The sequence below is a fragment of the Mytilus edulis genome, chromosome 10, assembly GCF_963676685.1.
Source record: "Mytilus edulis chromosome 10, xbMytEdul2.2, whole genome shotgun sequence".
Lineage (NCBI taxonomy): Eukaryota > Metazoa > Mollusca > Bivalvia > Mytilida > Mytilidae > Mytilus > Mytilus edulis.
Genome location: NC_092353.1, coordinates 35,840,907 through 35,862,752, shown reverse-complemented (window position 1 = coordinate 35,862,752; position 21,846 = coordinate 35,840,907). Strand labels below are relative to the sequence as shown.

Below are 21,846 nucleotides of genomic sequence, written 5' to 3'. Positions count from 1 at the left end.
TTGTGATAAGCAAAAGTGGCAGTATAAGAAGGGAGATATTTATAGGAAAGGTGACCTGTCAAGCTCGTTAAAAACTTCCATTTGTTGAAAAGTGACTGAGCAATAAAAGACACTACATGAATAAGGGAAAATAAGGGAGCACTCAACCTGTCTTATACATCTAAATTAAAACATGAAATAGATTCTGTAAGGAGGTTCAATATGGAAATTTTATTACTAAGTAAGTAAAGAACAGAACTGCCAGATACAATTCTAAATATTTGTCTTGTCTACAACAACAAGGATAGAACAAAGGAAGGTAATTTAAAAGTAGTTTCTGCAATAAAATGTGCATACTTTATTTCTTAGAAAAAAGCTTTATATTTATAAAAAAAAAAACCTTGATGCTTCAAAAAGTACATATTTTGTGTACATCTGCCTTAGGTTCTGAATTTTCCATATGTCTGTTGTCCATAACCTCTTTTTCAGGTGAATTTTATTTTTAAGGACAGCTCCTATGAAAATAATTCATCAGCACTGATTTTCTAACATGTCCATGATGTTGCTGGTATGAATTTTTGAGAAAAATTTCATAAAATCGGTCGAGAACTGTACATGTGGGAGAACTTAAAAGACCACACGGAAACCAGAATTTCTGTCTCCAGCAAATCTATCAGTAGGGCAAATGGACAACAATAGTGATTATATGAAATATTTTATCACATAAATATACAATTATTTCAACAAATTATTAATCTGAATTATAACTTTTCTTTTACATTTGCATATTAAAATATTTCCCCTAGATTTGGTCCCTAACTACCTGATCATAAAGTGATCTAAAGTTATAAATGAAAGACATACATTTGCACATCAGGATAAAAGGCATACAAAAAATAAATACCTCAGAAGCAGATAAAGTAAAGAGAAAATGAATTTAATGTATTAAGATGTTTTCATTTCTGTCTGTAGAAGTAATAAATAATTTTCCATATCTTTCTGTGAATTTATAAGTCCATTTTTCTCCATTTTATTTAGAATCAGACGGCTCCATATAGCATACCCAAAAGTCAAGGTAAGTATAACAAGTACAAAACCTCTAACTAATCCTAGACCGTACGGGACTTCTAAGGATGATATGATGTATAACAAAAAGACGGACATGACAGCCAGGATAGTATAGAAAGTACAATCACTAGATGCTTTCTTCAATCCTTTTTCTATTGCAGTAAGACATGTGTTAACGTTTCCCTCAATTGTGTTTGCTCTGATTGCTTCTGTACCGTTAGCTGAAAAATAGGAAAGATGACAGATTTTTTATTGTTTCTTTAGTTTATTCAGTTTTTAAAGACTTAGTATAATTATTATGTAAAATACTGTCTATAAGACATATAAACTTTTTTAGACTGTATAGATTGCTGTTCAGTGTGAGACAAGGCTCCGTGTTGAAGGCCGTACTTTGACATATAATGGTTTACTTTTACAAATTGTGACTTGGATGGAGAGTTGTCTCATCGGCACTTATACCACATCTTCCTATATCTATGTAAGAACATTTTTATATGAACATGTAACCAGGCGGTTATAAAAACTCAGACTCAGAATTCGACCAATCAAAATACTGGATTTAGCGTTTTGAGTACTATCGAGTAAAGTTTTATGACAGAGAGCCCCCTAGGCAATCTTATTAAAATAAGTTCTCATCCTTTGCTCCTCGATTTTTTATATGTGAGCTCACACGGCGATATATAAAAAATCGAGGAGCAAGTGATGAGAACTTATTTTAATAAGATTGCCCCCTAGGCACATGTATTATTCTAGATTATTGTCCTCTAGATGTCCTGGGTTTCTGTCTCATAGATGTACTCTATATCTTTCATTGAAAGTTCCAACACTGATTCAGGATTTACTCATCAATACTTTTTCTCCTGGTATTAGCTTCAGTGCATAGAAATGTGAAATATAGGACATAAATACATGAAAAAGGCAGAAAAATGTCAGTTTTATTTTTGGCTCCCTGCATTAAACGTTCAAAAAGGCAAGACATGTTGATTATTCTCGCATTAAAAACGTCTGAGGGTTGTGATTCAGGTCTGTTTAACAATCTTTTTTTGGTCCTCAAGGCTCTTCAACTTCTTACTTTATTTGAACATTTGAACATTTTTTTTATTAGAGCGTCACTGATGAGTCTTTTGTAGACCAAACCACGTCTGGCGTAAATATGAAATTTCATTCCTGGTATCTATGATGAGTTTATTTAGGAATTATTTGACCCAATACTTGTAAGAATTAGTAGTAACAAGTGAAACTGCGAGCTACTGCTCACTGATGATACCCCCGCCGCAAGTGGATAATATTAATAGTGTAAAAATATGCAAGTGTTCGGTAAACAGGAAGTTGTCGAGTGATGAATCTGAAAACGCATCTCACGGTATAGCTGACTTATATAAATCCTGAAACCAAATTTCAGAAATCCTTGTATTGTAGTTCCTGAGAAAAATGTGACGAAAATTTTCAACTTGGCTATCATGTGTATAATCAGACAAGTGTTCGGTAAACAGGAAGTTGTCAAGTGATGAATCTGAAAACGCATCACACGGTATGGCTGACATATATAAATGTTGATACCAAATTACAGAAAGGGTGGATGTGTAGTTCCTGAGAAAAATGTGACGAAAGTTTCATGGGACGGACTGACTGACGGACGGACTGATGGACAGACAGAGGTAAAACAGTATACCCCCCTTTTTTAAAGCGGGGGTATAATAAAACAGTATACCCCCCCTTTTTTAAAGCGGGGGTATAATAATTAAAACAGTGACGTGGTAAAATTTTATTTCAATAACTTTTGGCTTTAAGGAAGTTCTTAGGTGAAATAAAAAAAAATCTATGATTTAAATTGATACTATATTAGTCAAAAAAGCGTTAGTAGGGGAACAAAATAAGCTAAAAATATTGTTAGGTTATGGAGCTCCTTTTTTCAGAAATTTGATTTTTTTTAAAATGGCAGGAAATGTCAGACTCAGACTTTTACCTTATATTTGCATTTATTAATTTGGGTCTCATATCGAAAGAAAAGAAATCTAAAATCTGCTTAAATTTTGGTAAATGACGTTTTATGAGCTATTGAATTCTTGTATGAAAAGAAACATGGGTGATTTGGGGAAAAATATTTTACCCCTGTATTGTAGGGAAACCACAAGGAGCCATAACACCTGACAAACATTCATAAACCTGACCTATGTACATCCTTAAGTACTAAAAACTTACAGCTTTCAGTCTTTTCAACATTAAATATTGCAGCTACCCCTTCATGATCAGTATAAGGATAATTCCTGTCTGGTATAGTTCCCATAGTAACATTGCATTCTTCTACTGTAACAGAAGTACCTACAAAAACAGATCGACCTTTAAAACAAGTTTTTACAGTTTTACAAATTAAAGAACCTTTGTGGGCACACGGCTTACATATCCCACGCCTCCATATTGTCTCTTGGCAAGCAAAATCTCACCAGATTCCTAAGTTTAAAGATCCATAACTCCTCTAAAAAAATAGAACAAGAGTGCACATGCTGAAATGTCTTGCCTTCCTTATTAACCATTGATATTATGTTGATAATCCTAAATATAAAGCTTTACTACAACTTTCACATAAACTTAAAATAATAATTTAAAAAAAAGGTCACGGTCATAAAAACCAGACATAAAATAGATGTACACCTTACAATCATTCAATACACTAAATATAGTTGACCTATAGCTTATAGTTTCTGAGAAACAGACTTCATCAAGAAAACTAAATATTGACCATTAAATCATGACAATGAGGTCAAGGTTTGATGAACTATGCCAGAAAGACATGTACAGCTTACGATCCTTCCATACAACAAATATAGTTGACCTATTGTTTATGGTTTAAGAAAAACAGTCCAAATCACAAACTGAGCAATAAACTGTGAAAATGAATAAAACCTGCACCACTGACATGTACATCATAAAACATGTCCATACACCAAATATAGTTGACCTATTGCATATAGTATTAGAAAAAAAGACCAAAACTCAAAAACTTAACTTCGACCACTGAACCATAAAAATGAGGTCAAGGTCAGATGGCACCTGTCAGTTGAACATGAACACCTTACAATCATTCCATACACCCAATATACTATACCTATTGCGTACAGTATAGAAAAAAACAAACCAAAACACAAAAACTTAACTATAACCACTGAACCATGAAAAATGAGGTCAAGGTCAGATGACACCTGCCAGTTGGACATGCAAACTTTACACACCTTCCATACACCAAATATACTATGCCTATTGCTTATAGTATCCAAGATATGGACTTGATTACCAAAACTTAACCTTGTTTACTGATCGGTGAAATGAGGTCGAGGTCAAGAGAAAACTATCTGGCAGGGATAAGTACCTCTCAAGGTATGCACATACCAAATACAGTTATCCTATTGCTCATTATAAAAAAAAAAGAAATTAATAAAACAAAAAATCCAGGGGCGGATCCAGCCATTTTAGAAGGGAGGGTCCTAACCCAGGACAAAAAGGGGGTGTGTGTGGTTCCAACTACATGTCCCCATTCAAATGCATTGATGGTCCAAAAAAAGGGGGGGTTCCAACCCCTGTAACCTCCCCCTGGATCTGCATCTGAAATCTAACTTTTTTTTTCAAGTAGTCACTGAAAATGAGATCAAGGACAATGGATATGCGACAGACGTAGCATTCGTAGCATAAGTCATCTTTATACAAAGTATGAAGCATCCAGGTCTTTCATCTTCAAAAAATATAAAGCTTTTAAGTAGTTAGTTAAGGCAGTCACAGTCGCCGCCGGATCACTATCCCTATGTCAAGCTTTCTTTCTGCAACTAAAGTTGCAGGCTCAATAAAAATGAACTGATAAAAAATTCTTGTGAATATGCACATCTACATATATATTGTCTCTCATTAACTATAAAGTGTCATAAAACCTGTTGTGCAGTTTCAGAGGAGTTGCAATAACAAACTGTTGCAGCAGTATTGGCCAAAATCTAGGTTAAAATAATAATTTCTTCTCCATATGCACATCTACATACATCCTTACTATCTACAACATTTCATTATATTCTGTTGTGTGATTTCAGGAGTTCCCATGACAAGAGCAGACTGCCGAATTGACAGACTGATGGACTGACAGACATACAGGTAATTAGTGAGCACGCTCACATACCCCACGTCCCCACATTGTCATTGGAGAAATTAAATAAGTATAAGAAAAAATATTGAATAATAATTTCCTGTCAATATACATAGTATGTCCTTATTATCTACAAAATTTCATGAAATTCTGTTGTGTTTTCAGAGGAGTTGAGATGACAAACTGTTGCAGAAGTACATTGAAGCAAATAAGTTCAAAGGGGCATAACTCCTAGAAAAAAATTGAACCGTAATTTCCTGTTGATATGCACATCTACATAGTATGTCCTTATTATCTACAAAGTTTCATGAAATTCTGTTGTATGGTTTGAGAGGAGTTGCGATGACAGTACATTAAAGTAAATAAGTTCAAAGGGGCATAACTCCTAGAAAAAAAATTGAATCACAATTTCCCGTCGATATGCACAACTACATGGTATGTCCTTATTATCTGAAAAGGTTTCGTGAAATTCTGTTGTGTGGTTTGAGAGGAGTTGCGATGACAAACTGTTGCAGTAATACATTAAAGTAAATAAGTTCAAAGGGGCGTAACTCCTAGAAAAAAAATTGTATCGCAATTTCCCGTCGATATGCACAACTACATAGTATGTCCTTATTATCTGAAAAGGTTTCGTGAAATTCTGTTGTGTGGTTTGAGAGGAGTTGCGATGACAAACTGTTGCAGTAGTACATTAAAGTAAATAAGTTCAAAGGGGCGTAACTCCTAGAAAAAAAATTGAATCGCAATTTCCCGTCGATATGCACAACTACATAGTATGTCCTTATTATCTGAAAAGGTTTCGTGAAATTCTGTTGTGTGGTTTGAGAGGAGTTGCGATGACAAGAAACAGGACTGACGGACTGACGGACGGACGGACTGACGGACGGACGGACGGGTCAAAAACATTATACCCTCCGCAACTTCGTTGCATGGGGTATAAAAACGCAACATGGGCTATCAATAACAGGACCAGAGTTATTACATTTACATGCATTGCCTGCTATAATATCTAAATTCTTTTAAAGGGTAGTGAAGAGAAGAGGAAGGACCATTCACTGGACATCAGGATTGAGCCTGTTTTTTAGGTGGTGGTGGGGGGGGGATTCAGGATTTTAACTTTCGAACTCAGGAGTAATTCCCCCTATCAATAAAATAAGGCAATGTGAAAAAATATTCCCAAACTTTTTCTCATAAAGAAGCTTTTGTCGAAGCTTTATTAATTCTAAAAAAGATTTGACGAAGTTATTGATGTCTAAAAGTATAAAATCCTAGACTTTGTAAAGGTTGATGACACAATAAATCAGAAAACAGAATACAGGATTGCTATGTCGGGCCTACAAATTTTGTCTCAGGCAAGACAAAGATTTGATTCCTAAATTTAAGCTGACAATGCAACTAATATTGATCAATCTTCAGTACAAATAATAATTTCTTCAATAAACACCCAGTTCATTTGACAGACTACAAAAATTTCCTATAAAATTGGTCATTATTTGCAAACAAACTTAATTAAACGTAAACCAAGTGTACTTCTGTAATTTAACTCCAGAAACAGGACGTGACTGGCTATTAACCTTAACTTGTGTGCAGACATAATAATTAATATAATAACACGTAATAACAAAACAGCTACTCTCTAAGCCAAATGTTGTTATATAATATACATATAATTTGAAAGTTCAGACTAAAATGAGCCTGGAGCCCATTGCTGCTCATATATACATTTCATCCAAAGTTATTATAGAATCCAATTTTCAAATTAAATTTGATCTCAAAATAAATCAAAATAAGTTATTCTGTAAGCAATGACAGACTGATAGGTGAACTGTAGATAGTGGAAAGGGAGTAATATAAGACTGACTGGTATTCATTAACTGACTTTGGCAGACTAACTGATTGATAAATACTTAAGGGTATATGATACAGTTTTGATCCGTGAATGTGATTTTTTTCACAAAAAATTGCATACAAGTTATGTTTCGCCTTGTCAATTTTATAAATATGTAATAAAAAATACACCTTTATGCACTACTTTCAAAGATAGATGGGGTCGAAATTTTAGACATTTACTAAAAATTGTGGTTTCTTGGACATTCCTTCTATCCTTTGGACAGACATATACCAGATATACTATTTTTTTGTTTTAAAAAAATAACTGCTAGCAGATTTTTGTAAAAGTGTTTGAATTTTTTTTTAAATAAGTAAATGCTTTAATGTTTTGTCATGATTCTTTCTAATTAAAGTTTCATGGTATTATATAAAAAAACACTTTTTGCTGTATATTTATCTAATTAAAAAAAAAATCATTTAAATTTTTTTCATAAAAATTGGTACAAATAATCTTCATACATGTTCAAACCAATGGGTTAATGTTCTTGTTTTCAAGCTAATGATTAAAATCTGTCAGAAAATGCATCTTTTCCTAATATGTCACAATCTGAAGTTTCGAAAATGACATTTTACATTAGCAGCATCATTATCTCCCCTGTAACAGTATTGTATGCCCTTAATATCCAGGGTCAAATATCAAAAAGAAATAAGGACACAAATACATGTATGTTGAAAATCATTGTCAGTCTTATACAAATCAAGGTAGGATATCAAAACATCTTATAAACATGCTATCATCTGGAATTTTCATGTTATATTTGCCACTGTAATTTTTGGTGAATGAAAATAAAAAAAAAAAAATCATTTGTTACGAATCGTAGTAAATTCTTTCCACAAAAACAGTAAAGGATAATTATTTGAGACCTGTGTCAAATCACAATAAGACTATTTTGAGGAATTACAATAAAATTTTAACCAATTTAACACTAACAGTATCTTAAATTGACCTTTGACGCCTGACAGTAAAAAGTATTCCTACTCTCCTATAGTGAATTGACAATTCACAATTAATTTTACAAGTCACGCAAACTCAATTTTACCAAAAAAGATTATATTGACCTATTAACAGACACACCTGTCACCATCAATTTTACAAGCATTAGGTTTTGGCTAATCATAATGATTGCTTGTGACTGTATTCCAATCTATAAAACCTTTAAGCATTACTGTGTTGTTGTTTCCATAAAATATACCCAACTCATACCTGCCAACATGGAGATTTTTACCGCAGGAGGACCTTATAATCTTCTTATATTGTCATAAGAGTTCTTTTTCAACTTCTATATTGTTTGTACTATTTTAAACCGACCCTACTGTTTTGCAGTATGTCAGATTATATATATAAAATTAATTTAAAATTCAGGTCACCAACTCCCATGGGGGTTATTCCCCATAAATTTTGATAGTTGACAGGTCTGCCCACTCTTGTTCATCTCAAAAAGTTATTACATCTTAAAATAATAAACACTTGAGATACCTTTATTGCACCTATACAAAATATAATCTATTCTTTTTCCTTCTGGGTCAAATTTTAGCGCTTTCTTGCCAGTAAAGGGGTTAGATGGCAGATCACATGTGTTTCCATTTCCAGGACTTTTTGTGGATTTCTGAAAAATAAAATAAAAACATCAAGTGAATTTTATCAAATTATTAAACCATCAGGGTTCTATTGATCAGAATCAAACAACACATTCCCATGTCTCGGACCTAACATCTTGAAATTATAGCACAGAGGGTCCATGGTGCTTAATAGGCTTTTGGAGAACGCTAATTATTGTCATTCAAATGTAAAATGTCAGGAATTGCCATTCACCTGTCTTTTGCCATAATTTTCATGAAAAAAGGTATGTGAATAACCTCATCTGTAGACAAGTATGTATCTAGATCCCTAATATGTGTTCATATAAAAAAGAAGATGTGGTATGATTGCCAATGAGACAACTATCCACAAAAGACCAAAATGACACAGACATTAACAACTATAGGTCACTGTATGGCCTTCAACAATGAGCAAAGCCCATACCGCATAGTCAGCTATAAAAGGCCCTGATAAGACAATGTAAAACAATTCAAACGAGAAAACTAACGGCCTTATTTATGTAAAAAAAATGAACAAAAAACAAATATGTAACACATAAACAAATGACAACCACTGAATTACAGGCTCCTGACTTGGGACAGGCACATACATAAATAATGTGGCGGGGTTAAACATGTTAGCGGGATCTCAACCCTCCCCTAACCTGGGACAGTGGTATAACAGTACAACATAAGAACGAAATGGACAAGACAAAAAACACTGATTTCATCTCTTTTAGTCGGTTGCTTGTTTGAAAGTTGAGATTTGGTTTTAGTACCTTATTTAGAGGTTTGCTGAGACTGAGGCATATACCCCAGTATATAATATAAAGAAATGGAAATTTAAAAAGTCTTGTCGCTGAAACTGTTTTTTGGTGACAAATAGGTATTATAAAAATCAGATCAAAACATTATTAATACAATAGTGAGAAACTTCAAATTAAAAATTTGTAAGAGTTCTGCAGAACCAATTGTCATGCCTAATGATGCTGTAAATTGTACGCTCAACAAAAATGGAAAAAAATATTAAATTTTTCAACTCTAGATACTATCTTTTGATTGTAAAAAGCTTCTGTCCAAGTTTGGTAAACATCCAGGATGTTTTATGGATCAAATAAATGTTTTAAGAACTTTAACTGTAGACTGTATGTTAATTTAACAGGAAGAAAAACTTCCAAGTCCAATTTTGAGTAGTAATTACTGAAAACAGGAAATAAGTGTTTACCTAAATTCCTTCTAGATACACGCTTTTGAATATAAACAAGTTTGGTGCAAATCCAAGGTAGTTGGAGTAAGGTAATAAAACTTTAAAAACTAAAACCACAGAGGGAGTGTTATGTAAACTGCAGAAAAGGTAAGTCCATTTATAAGTAAAATATGGTTAAAAAGGATTTTTTTCTCTCACAAAATTAACTTTTTGATACTATCTTTGATCATAAACAAGCTTCTGTCCAAGTTTGGTAGGAATCCAGAATAGTTGAAAAAAGTTCATAAAATGTCAAAAACTTTAACTACTGAGTGAATATTTGAAGACACCACTGACCATGGAATGTAGGATCGATATGTCTTGTTTTTGCAACAAAAACCTATTAATTTGGTCTTCTTAATAACATGTGATAATGTTTAACAATGAATTTGAAAACAAAAAGAATCTAAACTACCTTTGTGATCCAGCTATCCAAGAGCTGTCCATTATTTTGTATTATCTGAAATCCAAGAGATTCTGGTTTGACATTAAAGTCTCCACCTACTATGACGAGATCACAGTTATCTGGGCTAGATGTTAACTTGATGAATTGACTCATCTCAAATGCCTGCGACACTCTGTGGGCAGCATACTCATCATCATCCATATCATATTCTGCATGCAGCTGAAATATCATAACTACTTCATTTAGTACTAAATACAACTCAAAAATATATTTATCTATATACTATTTCTGCTTAATACAATATTTTGTGTTAAAATATGCTTTATACTATTGGCCAAAATAAAACATTTATGGCTGATTATAGTATTAAACATTAAAGCTCTCTTGAACAAGAACACCATTTTCTTTTCTATTTTGACTTGTAGTTTAAATATACATTTAAGTTAATCTGACAGGAAAAAAAGTATGTTAGGGAGCTTTTTACATTGTGAGCTTTATAGAATAAAAGTTACAATAATCTGGTGCAATATATTGGTCAAATGAAGACTTTAACATGAGGGGAGTCGGAGGGGTCTTGATCTCAAAATCCTAGGCTTATTAAAAACATGAAATCTTGACATCCTGAAATTCAAAAAAGAATTCTCAGATCCCAAAATGGTCAATTGATTTCTGGTGGAATTAACTAATATTTTAAAAAAAGACACTTAAAATAAAACATTCAATTTACTGAAAAATTATTGATAAAATGTTTGCAAATTATTTGTTTTCAAATGCCATATGCATCAATATATCTGTTAAAAATAACTTTCATTTCTAATCATTTCTGTTAGGACACTTACATGTACATGTATGCTATTCTTACAAAGTAAAGGGTTGGTGGTTAATTTACTTTTGCAATTGTTTTCACAAGGTTTCCTCAGACCATTAAGAATTTTGCATCCTGTTTTGTTTGTTATTTGAGTTCTAGAATTGGCAGTAAAATCATGGACATGTTCATTTGTGTGCATTTCATGGTCCTGTCTATTGCATTTCAAGGACCAGTCAGATGTTTGTAGAGGGTTTGTTTCCCAGTAAAATGTATACCGCAAACAAATCAAAAATCAGTCACACCCAAAAATTTCATAATATGCAGAACATGGCTTATAAAAAAGTACATTGTAATACAAAGTTAACTTACATGTGTACAATACAGGTTAATTCTGATATCGTTATACATTAGTCTGCACATACCAAGACCTTTCCCACCAAACCAATCACCATGATGTATCTTATGAGCATAGCCATTCAATGTGAAATTATGGTAAAATGATTCCAGGATTGGGAGTTTGGAAAATAGACATAAACCACTTCCAATTGCACCACTGAAAGAAATAAATATTTATTTTTTTTACTTTTCAAATGCCATTACTTTTTAAATGCCATTCTTTGTATTAATCAGGCAATTTTGTTAAAAAACAATTGAAAAAATTGGCAGAAAAAACACCAATGACTTAACCATCCTTTTTTTTAGGTTACCCACATCCAGAGATAGAAATGGTTTGAAGATCTTGACATCAAATGTCTGCCAATTTTGAGTACAAAATAGTTTTGAATTGGTATGCAGGTCAGCAGGCATTTTGTTTATTTTTAGATTCGTCATTAGTTGTGGGATACAAATTTTCATTTGATTTTCGTAGATTTCATAGAACAGGTGAATCACAAGTTTAAAAAAAAATAAACATTATGGTAGCCTTTTATGCATTTACAACATCAAAAATCAAATATCTGAGAGAAAAAAAATCCTCAATTCACCAAAATTAATACACACAAAAGACAAATGATTCTACATCATAATTAATATAACTTTTTTCTTGACTAAATATATATCATTTGAACAAACCTGTAGAAATAATGAGAATATTTGAGTGATTGAGATATCTTTGTTTTCAACAATTCATAATCTGCTTTGTCCCATATCTGAAATATGCAAAAAAAAAAATGCAATATTATTCAAAAGATTATATTTGTATATATATTATGTAACATAAATGAAAAGTTCCAATTTTTCATTTATCTAAAAGATAAATCTATGCATTGCTTCATGTTATAACTTATTTTGAAGTAGACTTCAGAGAATATTTAAACCTCGATCATTACTTAAACATGTTAAAGGTTTCATGCATCTCTTATCATGCTGTTTCTATCATTGATGTGAAGAAGAACTAGAGGCTCTAAAGAGCCTGTGTCGATCACCTTGGTCTATGTGAATATTAAAGGAAGCAGATGGATTCATGACAAAATTGTGTTTTGGTGATGGTGATGTGTTTGTACATCTTACTTTACTGAACATTCTTGCTGCTTAAAATTATCTCTATCTATAATGAACTTGGCCCATTAGTTTCAGTGGAAAATGTTAGTAAAAATTTACAAATTTTATAAAAATTGTTAAAAATTTACTATAAAGAACAATAACTCCTAAGGGGGTCAATTGACCATTTCGGTCATGTTGACTTATTTGTAAATCTTACTTTGCTGAACATAATTGTTTTTTACAGTTTATCTCTATCAATAATAATATTCAAGATAATGACCAAAAACAGCAAAATTTCCTTAAAACAGGGTCAGCAACCCAATAACGGGTTGTCCGATTCATCTAAAAATTTCAGAGCAGATAAATGTTGACCTGATAAACAATTTTCCCCATGTCAGATTTGCTCTAAATGCTTTGGGTTTTGAGTTATAAGCCAAAAACTGCATTTTACCCCATGTTCTAATTTTAGCCATGGCGGCCATCTTGGTTGGATGGCCTGGTCACCGGACATATTTTTCAAACTACTAACCCAAAAGATGATTGTGGCCAAGTTTGGATTAATTTGGCCAAGTAGTTTCAGAGGAGAAGATTTTTGTAAAAGATTACTAAGATTTACGAAAAATGGTTAAAAATTTACTATAAAGGGCAATAACTCCTAAAGGGGTCAATTGACCATTTCAGTCAAGTTGACTTATTTGTAAATCTTACTTTGGTGAACATTATTACTGTTTACAGTTTATCTCTATCTATAATAATATTCAAGATAATAACCAAAAACAGCAAAATTTCCTTAAAATTAATAATTCAGGGCCAGCAACCCAACAACGGGTTGTCCAATTCATCTGAAAATTCAGGGCAGATAGATCTTGAATTGATTAACAATTTTACTTATGTCAGATTTCCTCTAAATGCTAAGGGTTTTGAGTTATAAGCCAAAAACTGCATTTTACTCCATGTTCTATTTTTAGCCATGGCGGCCATCTTGGTTTGTTGGCCGGGTCACCGGACCCATTTTTCAAACTATTAACCCAAAAGATGATTGTGACCAAGTTTGGATTAATTTGGCCCAGTAGTTTCAGAGGAGAAGATTTTTGTAAAATATTACTAAGATTTACGAAAAATGGTTAAAAATTGACTATAAATGGCAATAACTCCTAAAGGGGTCAACTGACCATTTCAGTCATGCTGACTTATTTGTAAATCTTACTTTGCTGAACATTATTGCTGTTTATGTTTATCTCTATCTATAATAATATTCAAGATAATAACCAAAAACAGCAAAATTTCCTTAAAATTACTAATTCAGGGGCAGCAACCCAACAACGGGTTATCCGATTCATCTGAAAACTTCAGGGCAGATAGATCTTCACCTGTTTAACAATTCTACACCGCCAGATTTGCTCTAAATGCTTTGGTTTTTGAGTTATAAGTCAAAAACTGCATTTTACCCCTATGTTCTATTTTTGGCCATGGTGGCCATCTTGGATGGTTGACCAGGTCACCGGACACATTTTTTAAACTAGATACCCCAATGATGATTGTGGCCAAGTTTGGTTTAATTTGGCCCAGTAGTTTCAGAGGAGAAGATTTTTGTAAAAGTTAACGACGACGCCGGACGCCAAGTGATGAGAAAAGCTCACTTGGCCTTTTAGGCCAGGTGAGCTAAAAAAGAGTGCTCAAGTTCATGTAAATCTTACACAAATTGAAGAAAAAGCTATGAGATGAAGTTAAATTTCAAAAACTTCAAAATTACCTTTGAAAAAAAATGTCCTAGATCCTGTGGCGATGAATTTCAAATATTTTGTTTCCAGACTATAAGATGGAAAAGTTTAAAGCACTGTAAATAATAAGACTGTTCATTCTTCTGACCATAAGAAAAATCATATGTATCTATACATGTGGTATACTCACATGTTAACACAAAAAGCACACACAAAATATTGCTTTAAAAATTGAATACCTCCTGACATAAAATGATATCATATTCTCCTTTAGACAACTCATCCCCAATGGCATTCATTCTTTCATTTCTCAGTTTACAGGCAACTGCTACTGGGACTCCCCTGAAACATAAAACCAACATTTTACAGCATATTTTTTTAATTTTAAGTTTTATACTATAGTGTAGTTTCAACAGAAGAGGTATGCAAACATGGAGAACTAAGTACTGTATATAAGATCACTAAACAGCTATGTGGGAAAAGTAACAACAATGACACACCAGTTTTAAGCAAGAATGGAGAGGTACTAACATCAGAATCACAGAAACTTGAAAGATGGGCAGAGCACTTTCGGGAAGTTCTAAACAGAGAACCACCAGACAAACCAGCTCAATTTGATAACACCGAAGACAAGATTGAAATAGATATATCAGAAGAAAAAATTGAACTTGGTGAAATAAAGAAAGCATTATGCAAGCTAAAAAATAGTAAATCAGCTGGAGTAGATAACATCAGTGCAGAACTCCTTAAGGCAGATGTAGAAACAACAGCATCAATACTACAAACACTATTTAGCAGAATATGGGAGGAAGAAGTTATACCTGAAGATTGGGAAGAAGGACTTCTAGTTAAACTTGCCAAGAAAGGTGACATGAAAAATTGCAACAACTGGAGAGGTATATCTCTACTATCTGTACCTGCAAAAGTTTTCCTTAGAGTTATTGCCAAACGAATAGTAGATGCTATAGATGACACCCTGCGGAAAGAACAAGCAGGTTTTAGAGCCAATAAAGGGTGTAGTGACCACATATTCACACTCAGAAACATCATTGAGCAGTGCATAGAATGGCAACACAACATCGTCATAAACTTTGTGGACTTTGAAAAGGCTTTTGATAGCTTGGACAGAGACAGCATGTGGGAAATAATGAGATCGTATGGCATACCTGAGAAAATAATTAACATGATCAAATTATTTTACAACAACTACAGATGCTGTGTCCTACACAATGGAACCCAATCCACCTGGTTCAATGTACAATCTGGAGTTAGACAAGGATGCGTCATCTCTCCCCTTCTTTTCCTCATTGTCATCGACTGGTGCATGAGAAGAACACTTGGCAACAGAGTAACTGAAATAAGATGGTCTATGAACACAATCTTAGAAGATCTAGATTTTGCAGACGACATATGCCTATTATCAACAACTAGAGCAAACATGCAGAACAAAACATCAAGACTACATGAGACTGCTCTATCTGTAGGTTTAAAGATAAATGCACAAAAGACAAAGATAATTAGCCTGAATTACAAAACTAGTAAACAACCAATAACACTTAAAGGAGACAACATAGAAGAAGTGGAAAATTTTACTTATCTAGGTACTAATATCAGCCAGGACAATAGCACTAGCAAAGATATCATGGCAAGAATCAACAAAGCCAGAACTTCTTTCTGCAGATTACGAACAGTATGGAAAACAACATCAATATCCAGGTCCACAAAAATTAAAATCTATAATAGCAATGTAAAATCAGTTTTGCTATATGGTGCAGAGTCATGGAGGGTAATAAAATCTGACTTCAACAAACTGTCATCTTTTCACAATACATGTCTTCGGAAAATTTGCAAGATCTTCTGGCCAAAAACCATCAGTAATAAAGAACTATACACCCTAACCTTACAACGAGACATCAGAACAGAAATTAAAGAAAGGCGATGGAAATGGATAGGCCATGTTCTACGAAAAGAAAAACATGACATCACAAGGATAGCTCTTCGTTGGACACCAGCAGAGGGGAAAAGAAAGAGAGGGAGACCGAAAGAAACATGGCGACGTACAATAGAGAGCGAACTAAGAATCATGGGAATGACATGGGGAGAAGCTGAAAGAAAGGCACAAGACAGGCAACAGTGGAGGGCGTTGGTAGTGGCCTCATGTGCAAGTATGCACGAAGAGGATTAAATGAAAAAAAAAAAAAATGTAGTTTCAACAAATCAAAACGTCTATTTGTAATCATTTTCATGATTTTACTTTAACATTATGTTGAAAACTATACTAGATAGAGTAAATAAATGAATAATGTGTCTATGGGTTACAGATGCCCTGCTTGTAAATAAGCATGATCAAACAGTGATATTGTTTTCTTTTTTTTTTAAACTACCTCTACCCTTTTTTATTAGGAAAATATGCATCATTTTTATCATATTTGGAAATTCATAATAAACCATAAATTTGGCTGGAACTTCAATTTGCAGACCCCTCATTTGAAATATGACCCCTTATTGTCAGTGATAATACATAAATAAACCCTCAAATCTGCACATATAGTCATTTTAGGCATGAAAAATGTATAAATGAGTGTTTTTCAGTTTGTATTCATGCACAATTACTACTGAGACGGCACTGTTATGGGAAAAAAGTTGTCTTTTAAGGAATTATTTTAAGCCATTTTTTTTCAAATTAGGATTCTTCTGCAGGGGAAAAAGCCTTTATTCTCCAGTAATTTGAGGCAACAATATCACTGGCAAACTACCACATATATACAGATTCATATATATAGTTTAGACTTTTTAGTGATTAAAAGCATTGTGTTAAAGTTTCATAACATTTGACAAATGTTTGATTGAGGTAAACTAAAGTCAAACAATGGAAACAGCAGATTAACCAATTTTTCCATTTAACAACTCAAGAACGGTAAAAGTGATGCCACCTACATGTAATTTAAAACTTGATCTGTGTTTTGTGGTATAAGCATGAATACGTTTCATAACATTTGATTCAGGCAAACTTAATTAAGCTTGAGAATGGAAATGAAATATTCAGCAACCTTAATTTATGTTTATAAAGGAGCATAACTTATGAACGTAAAAAAACATACATATGAACCTCCCGACAGGACTACAATAATCCCATTTCAGGGGTCTCCTCCTGTCCTCCAGTTAAGGAGACAAAAATCCTGTGTATGAAATATTTCATGAATGAAAATTTTCAACGACCATTTTTGATAATTTCTTACTGCGGTACGGGTGTAATTGACACCTGTGTTAAATTTTACCTGTAAATCAATGAAGATTTCTAATTATATGGCTTCACTTGACAGCTTGGGTGTCAAACATACTGGTGATCAACGATGTTTATCTCTGGCTAACTGCCGTTGTGTAATAAAAACTTTGTGTATTGAAATATAATTACTTCGCTTTACCCTGTTTTAAGATATTTTTCTTTCAAAAATATTAATTGTTAAAAGAATATAAATGAATCGTATTGTAATCAAATAAGATAAAAGGAAGGTAGTTAAATGAATTTAAATGTATTAAGACAGAAGAAAAAATATATAAATTTGTAAATTATTTTAGGAATCTAGACTTCTTTTCAAGGATTAAATTAAAATTTATATATAGTAAGTCTGACCTTGCCAAATTTTTCTAGAAAGATACAGTGATCTAAAATAGAAAGTGAATAAAAATCCTATAATGTTGTGCTTCATTCACATACAATGTATACTAGAACACAACTGCGAAATCCCGGGCATATACAGCTTTTGAACTGTTGTAGAATGATTTTTTTGTAAAAGATATTATGTAGGGAGAATTTCATAAAAGGTATCAAAAGCCCTCTTCCTTTTTCAAAGTCCGATATTTGTTTCCTTTCTGTTGAATTCAATTATTTTCGTGTTTCTGGCCTCAGACCACAATTATTCTTCTGACTCCTTTGCTACAATGCATATTTTGGTAAAAGTGAAATTAAATTAGAGATTTGCACCGCTTCAAACATGAAATAAATGTAACTGCTTATATATAGACCATCATTAGTATATGCTTCTAGGACAATCAATCAGTGCTTCTTGCATGAATAAATGACTAAGACCGACTAAGGCTAATTTGATGGGTGGTCGGAGGGGTCCTGAATCCTGATCCCAAAATACCGGGCTTAAAAAACATGAAATCCCGAAATGCAGAATTTAAAGAAATTCATATCCTGAAATAGAATAATATATTCCCGGATCCCGTAAGGATCAATCTCCAAATCCTGAACTTAATAACACCCGATCCAAACGTCCCGAAAAGGTCATGCCTCCCTCTTGTTCCTACCCTACTTTCATTTTGCCAAAATTAATCACTACTTTCACTTTCAACAATACATTTTTATGCCCCATTTATGGGTATTATGTTTTCTAGTCTGTGCATCTGTTCGGCCGTCTGTCCGTCCCGTTTCAGATTTAAAGTTATTGGTCGAGGTAGTTTTTGATGAAGCTCGAAACTTAGTAAATATAGTGCTGATGTGACATCCGTGTACTACGGACACATTCTTGTTTCCACATGTTTTACTTATTTTAATATATATGCAACTGGTATGACCCCTTAAATAGTAAACATTTCAAAGAAATCAGTAGATAGAATACAGAGTCTCTATATAAATATATTAAAGTAGTATAATCATAGTTTACATGTAGATAGACGCGAAAAATAATTGTCCTCTCTAAGGAGGTATAATAGTTGTGGTTCTTGCGACCTAAACACCACGATATGGAGAATGCTCTGATTAGCTTATTTATTTTTCATTTTTGTTATCTGTCATACGATTGGTTGTACTTGTGCATGTTTCAAACTGGAAGTCTCCATACCACTAAAATCAGTCTGATGACAGAATCAATATCCGGACTCCTTTTTTTGTCGTTTTTCTCCAAAAATAACTCAATCTGAATAATTATAAGAATGAATGAAAAATGCGACTATGCATGTTACCTATAGAACATAGAGGCATGATGATAAATTTATCGTGGAAGGAAGAGAATCGACACACAAAATGAGGTCTTTTCGTTTAATAGTATAGATACCAATGATAAGGAGATGGAGACATGAATACAAACAATTATCAGAAACAAAACAAAACAGATTCTTCCCAATATTTTTTTTTAATAATGTGAATAGTGTGATATCATTCAAATAGAAAGGCAACAAGGGTACTATAAACCTATTACATTCTGATGGAAATTGTAAGAAAAAAAAAACACTTTAAAGACAATCTTGGGTAACATTTATGAAAAAATTTATGTCGATAAAAAAACCTCCTGATCGGAGTCCTAATCCATGTAATCTCCTGACCAAAATTTCTCAATCTCCTGATCTGAGTTTCACAGTCCATCACATGTATGAAAAAATATGCCACCCAATTTCACACGTCATCTATATTTTGTGAAACATTGTGTAGTCGTTAACTTTTGTTGTATTCTGACATGTGTGCTGGTGAAGACCTATATGTACTGCCAACAGGTATTATTTTTTTTAGTGGTATCAACTGATCAAGGACAAGGATGTGTAACCCAAAAAACCCCTTGGTGTAAATACTATTATAAAAAAGACCCAACACAGCCATTTTTGTCAAATATTTATGATGAACCTCAATGGTATAGTCGGTTAAAGAGCTCACCAGAGCTCTAGTCCAAATAATTATGACATCTTGAAAGGCTTGATCCCGAAATCCTGTGCTTAAAAACATGAAATCCCGAAATCCCGGACTTAAAAACACGAAATCCCGAAGTCCTGAAAGTCGAAAAAAGAATTCCTGGATCCGGAAAGGGTCAATCCCGAAATCCCGAGCTTAAAAACACCCGATCCTGGAGTCCCAATAAAGGTCCTATCCCCCCTCAGAGCTTATGTTTTGTCTGTTATAAAAACTTATTATGTTATATATGCCGACTCTAAATAAAATTTACTTACTTACTGGTAATTATCTGTTATTTTGTAGTGATACACCCACATAATCTCAGAGTATACAATGTTCATGTACATTGTAGTACACAAAATGTATTTTTAAAAAGTTCAAAGATTTGCCCCTCCCCCTTTTATAAATCGGTCGATATTTTTTATTTACTTCATAAATCAACAGTCATCCGTAAATTTTTTGTTGAAATCAGTCATTGCAAACATTTCATATGTATAATTATATGTACTAACCAACAGTTCAGAGTTAACACCTTCAACAACATAGTTTCGTTGGCTTGCCTAGCAATCAAGGGAGGTAATAAGTGGAGATTTGTCTTTTTACCGAAAACAACCCGAAAACAACAACATACAATAAGTTATCTATTACTTTGAGAGAAACTCATATTAACGGTTAAAAGTATAACCCGAATAATTCAGTCGTTATATTCCGCTGATCTACGAAGGCTACACTAAAATTCTTTAGACTGATTGATACTGTAGTCTGGGGAAACATGATTTATTCATTATCGTTATATTAACTTTCAGTAACTGTGGTGTCTCCTATCGCTGGGCTTTTATAGCTGACTATACGGTATGAACTTTGTTCATTGTCGAAGGCCTTACGGTGACTTACAGTTGTTAATTTATGTGTCAGTTGATCCTTTTGGTAAGCGTTGTTTCATTGGCTCATTTGAAGACTTTTCGGTGACCTATTATTCATTTTTATCTTTATCATTTGAACTCTGGTTGATAGTTGTCTCTTTGGAAACCATACCACACCTCCTTAACTTTACATTGATAATCTGATGTCTTATAAACATCTGAAGTATGTAATCGGTTTTAAATTATGGTTTGATCTTTGCTTTCAGGAGACCTAAAATGGGCTTATAATAAGCATACCTTTTCCTTTATAAAAACACAGACACGTCAAGTCGGAACGAGGATAGGGTGTGTGGGTTTTACCCGAAGTATCGTTATGGGTGAGTTATACGCTCTCTGCACGTTGAAATAACATTACAACAACTCGTTTATGGTATAGGAGGTGGTCTGATCTATCCATAAATTCATTTTCTGGTGACAATCGACTTTCCCCAGTTGACCGGCCACTTTGCAGATAAACTCATCATAGATACCAGGACTAAATTTAAAATATACGCCAGACGCGCGTTTCGTCTACAAAAGACTCATCAGTGACGCTCGAATCCAAAAAAGTTAAAAAGGCCAAATAAAGTACGAAGTTGAAGAGCATTGAGGACCCAAATTCCTAAAAGTTTTGCCAAATACGTAACAGCTAAGGTAATCTATGCCTGAGGTAGAAAAGCCTTGGTATTTAAAAAAAATCAGAAGATTCTTATTCATAAAAGAGATGATTGTCAAAGATTCTTTGATAATATAAAAATCTAGGTTGTAAATTAGAGAGGTCATTAGACGACTTTTCCACAGTGTGAATGCAAGCAACTATAGACCACCGTTAGCTCATCAAAGGTAATGACTGAAACCCATGCTGCGTTGTGTGCAAAAATAAAAATCATCATAAAACAATGTGAATTAATTAAAACGAGAAAACACAACTACCTGTTCGAGGGTTAAACAATAAACGATAAACCGTGACAA

The 21,846-nt window shown here is 33.3% G+C and overlaps 1 protein-coding gene across 1 annotated transcript; it reads right to left on the bottom strand.

The window, feature by feature from the left end:
* Nucleotides 1-683: 683 nt before the first annotated feature.
* On the bottom strand, nt 684-20,631 carry LOC139491030 (putative neutral sphingomyelinase). The gene is made up of 8 exons (XM_071278288.1): nt 20,485-20,631; nt 14,544-14,646; nt 12,173-12,249; nt 11,471-11,654; nt 10,303-10,512; nt 8,541-8,670; nt 3,250-3,369; nt 684-1,268 (listed from the first exon to the last, which is right to left on the bottom strand). The coding sequence occupies exons 1-8, from the start codon at nt 20,514-20,516 to the stop codon at nt 925-927; spliced, it is 1,200 nt and encodes a 399-aa protein (XP_071134389.1). The 5' UTR covers nt 20,517-20,631; the 3' UTR covers nt 684-924.
* Between the last annotated feature and the right edge of the window lie 1,215 nt (nt 20,632-21,846).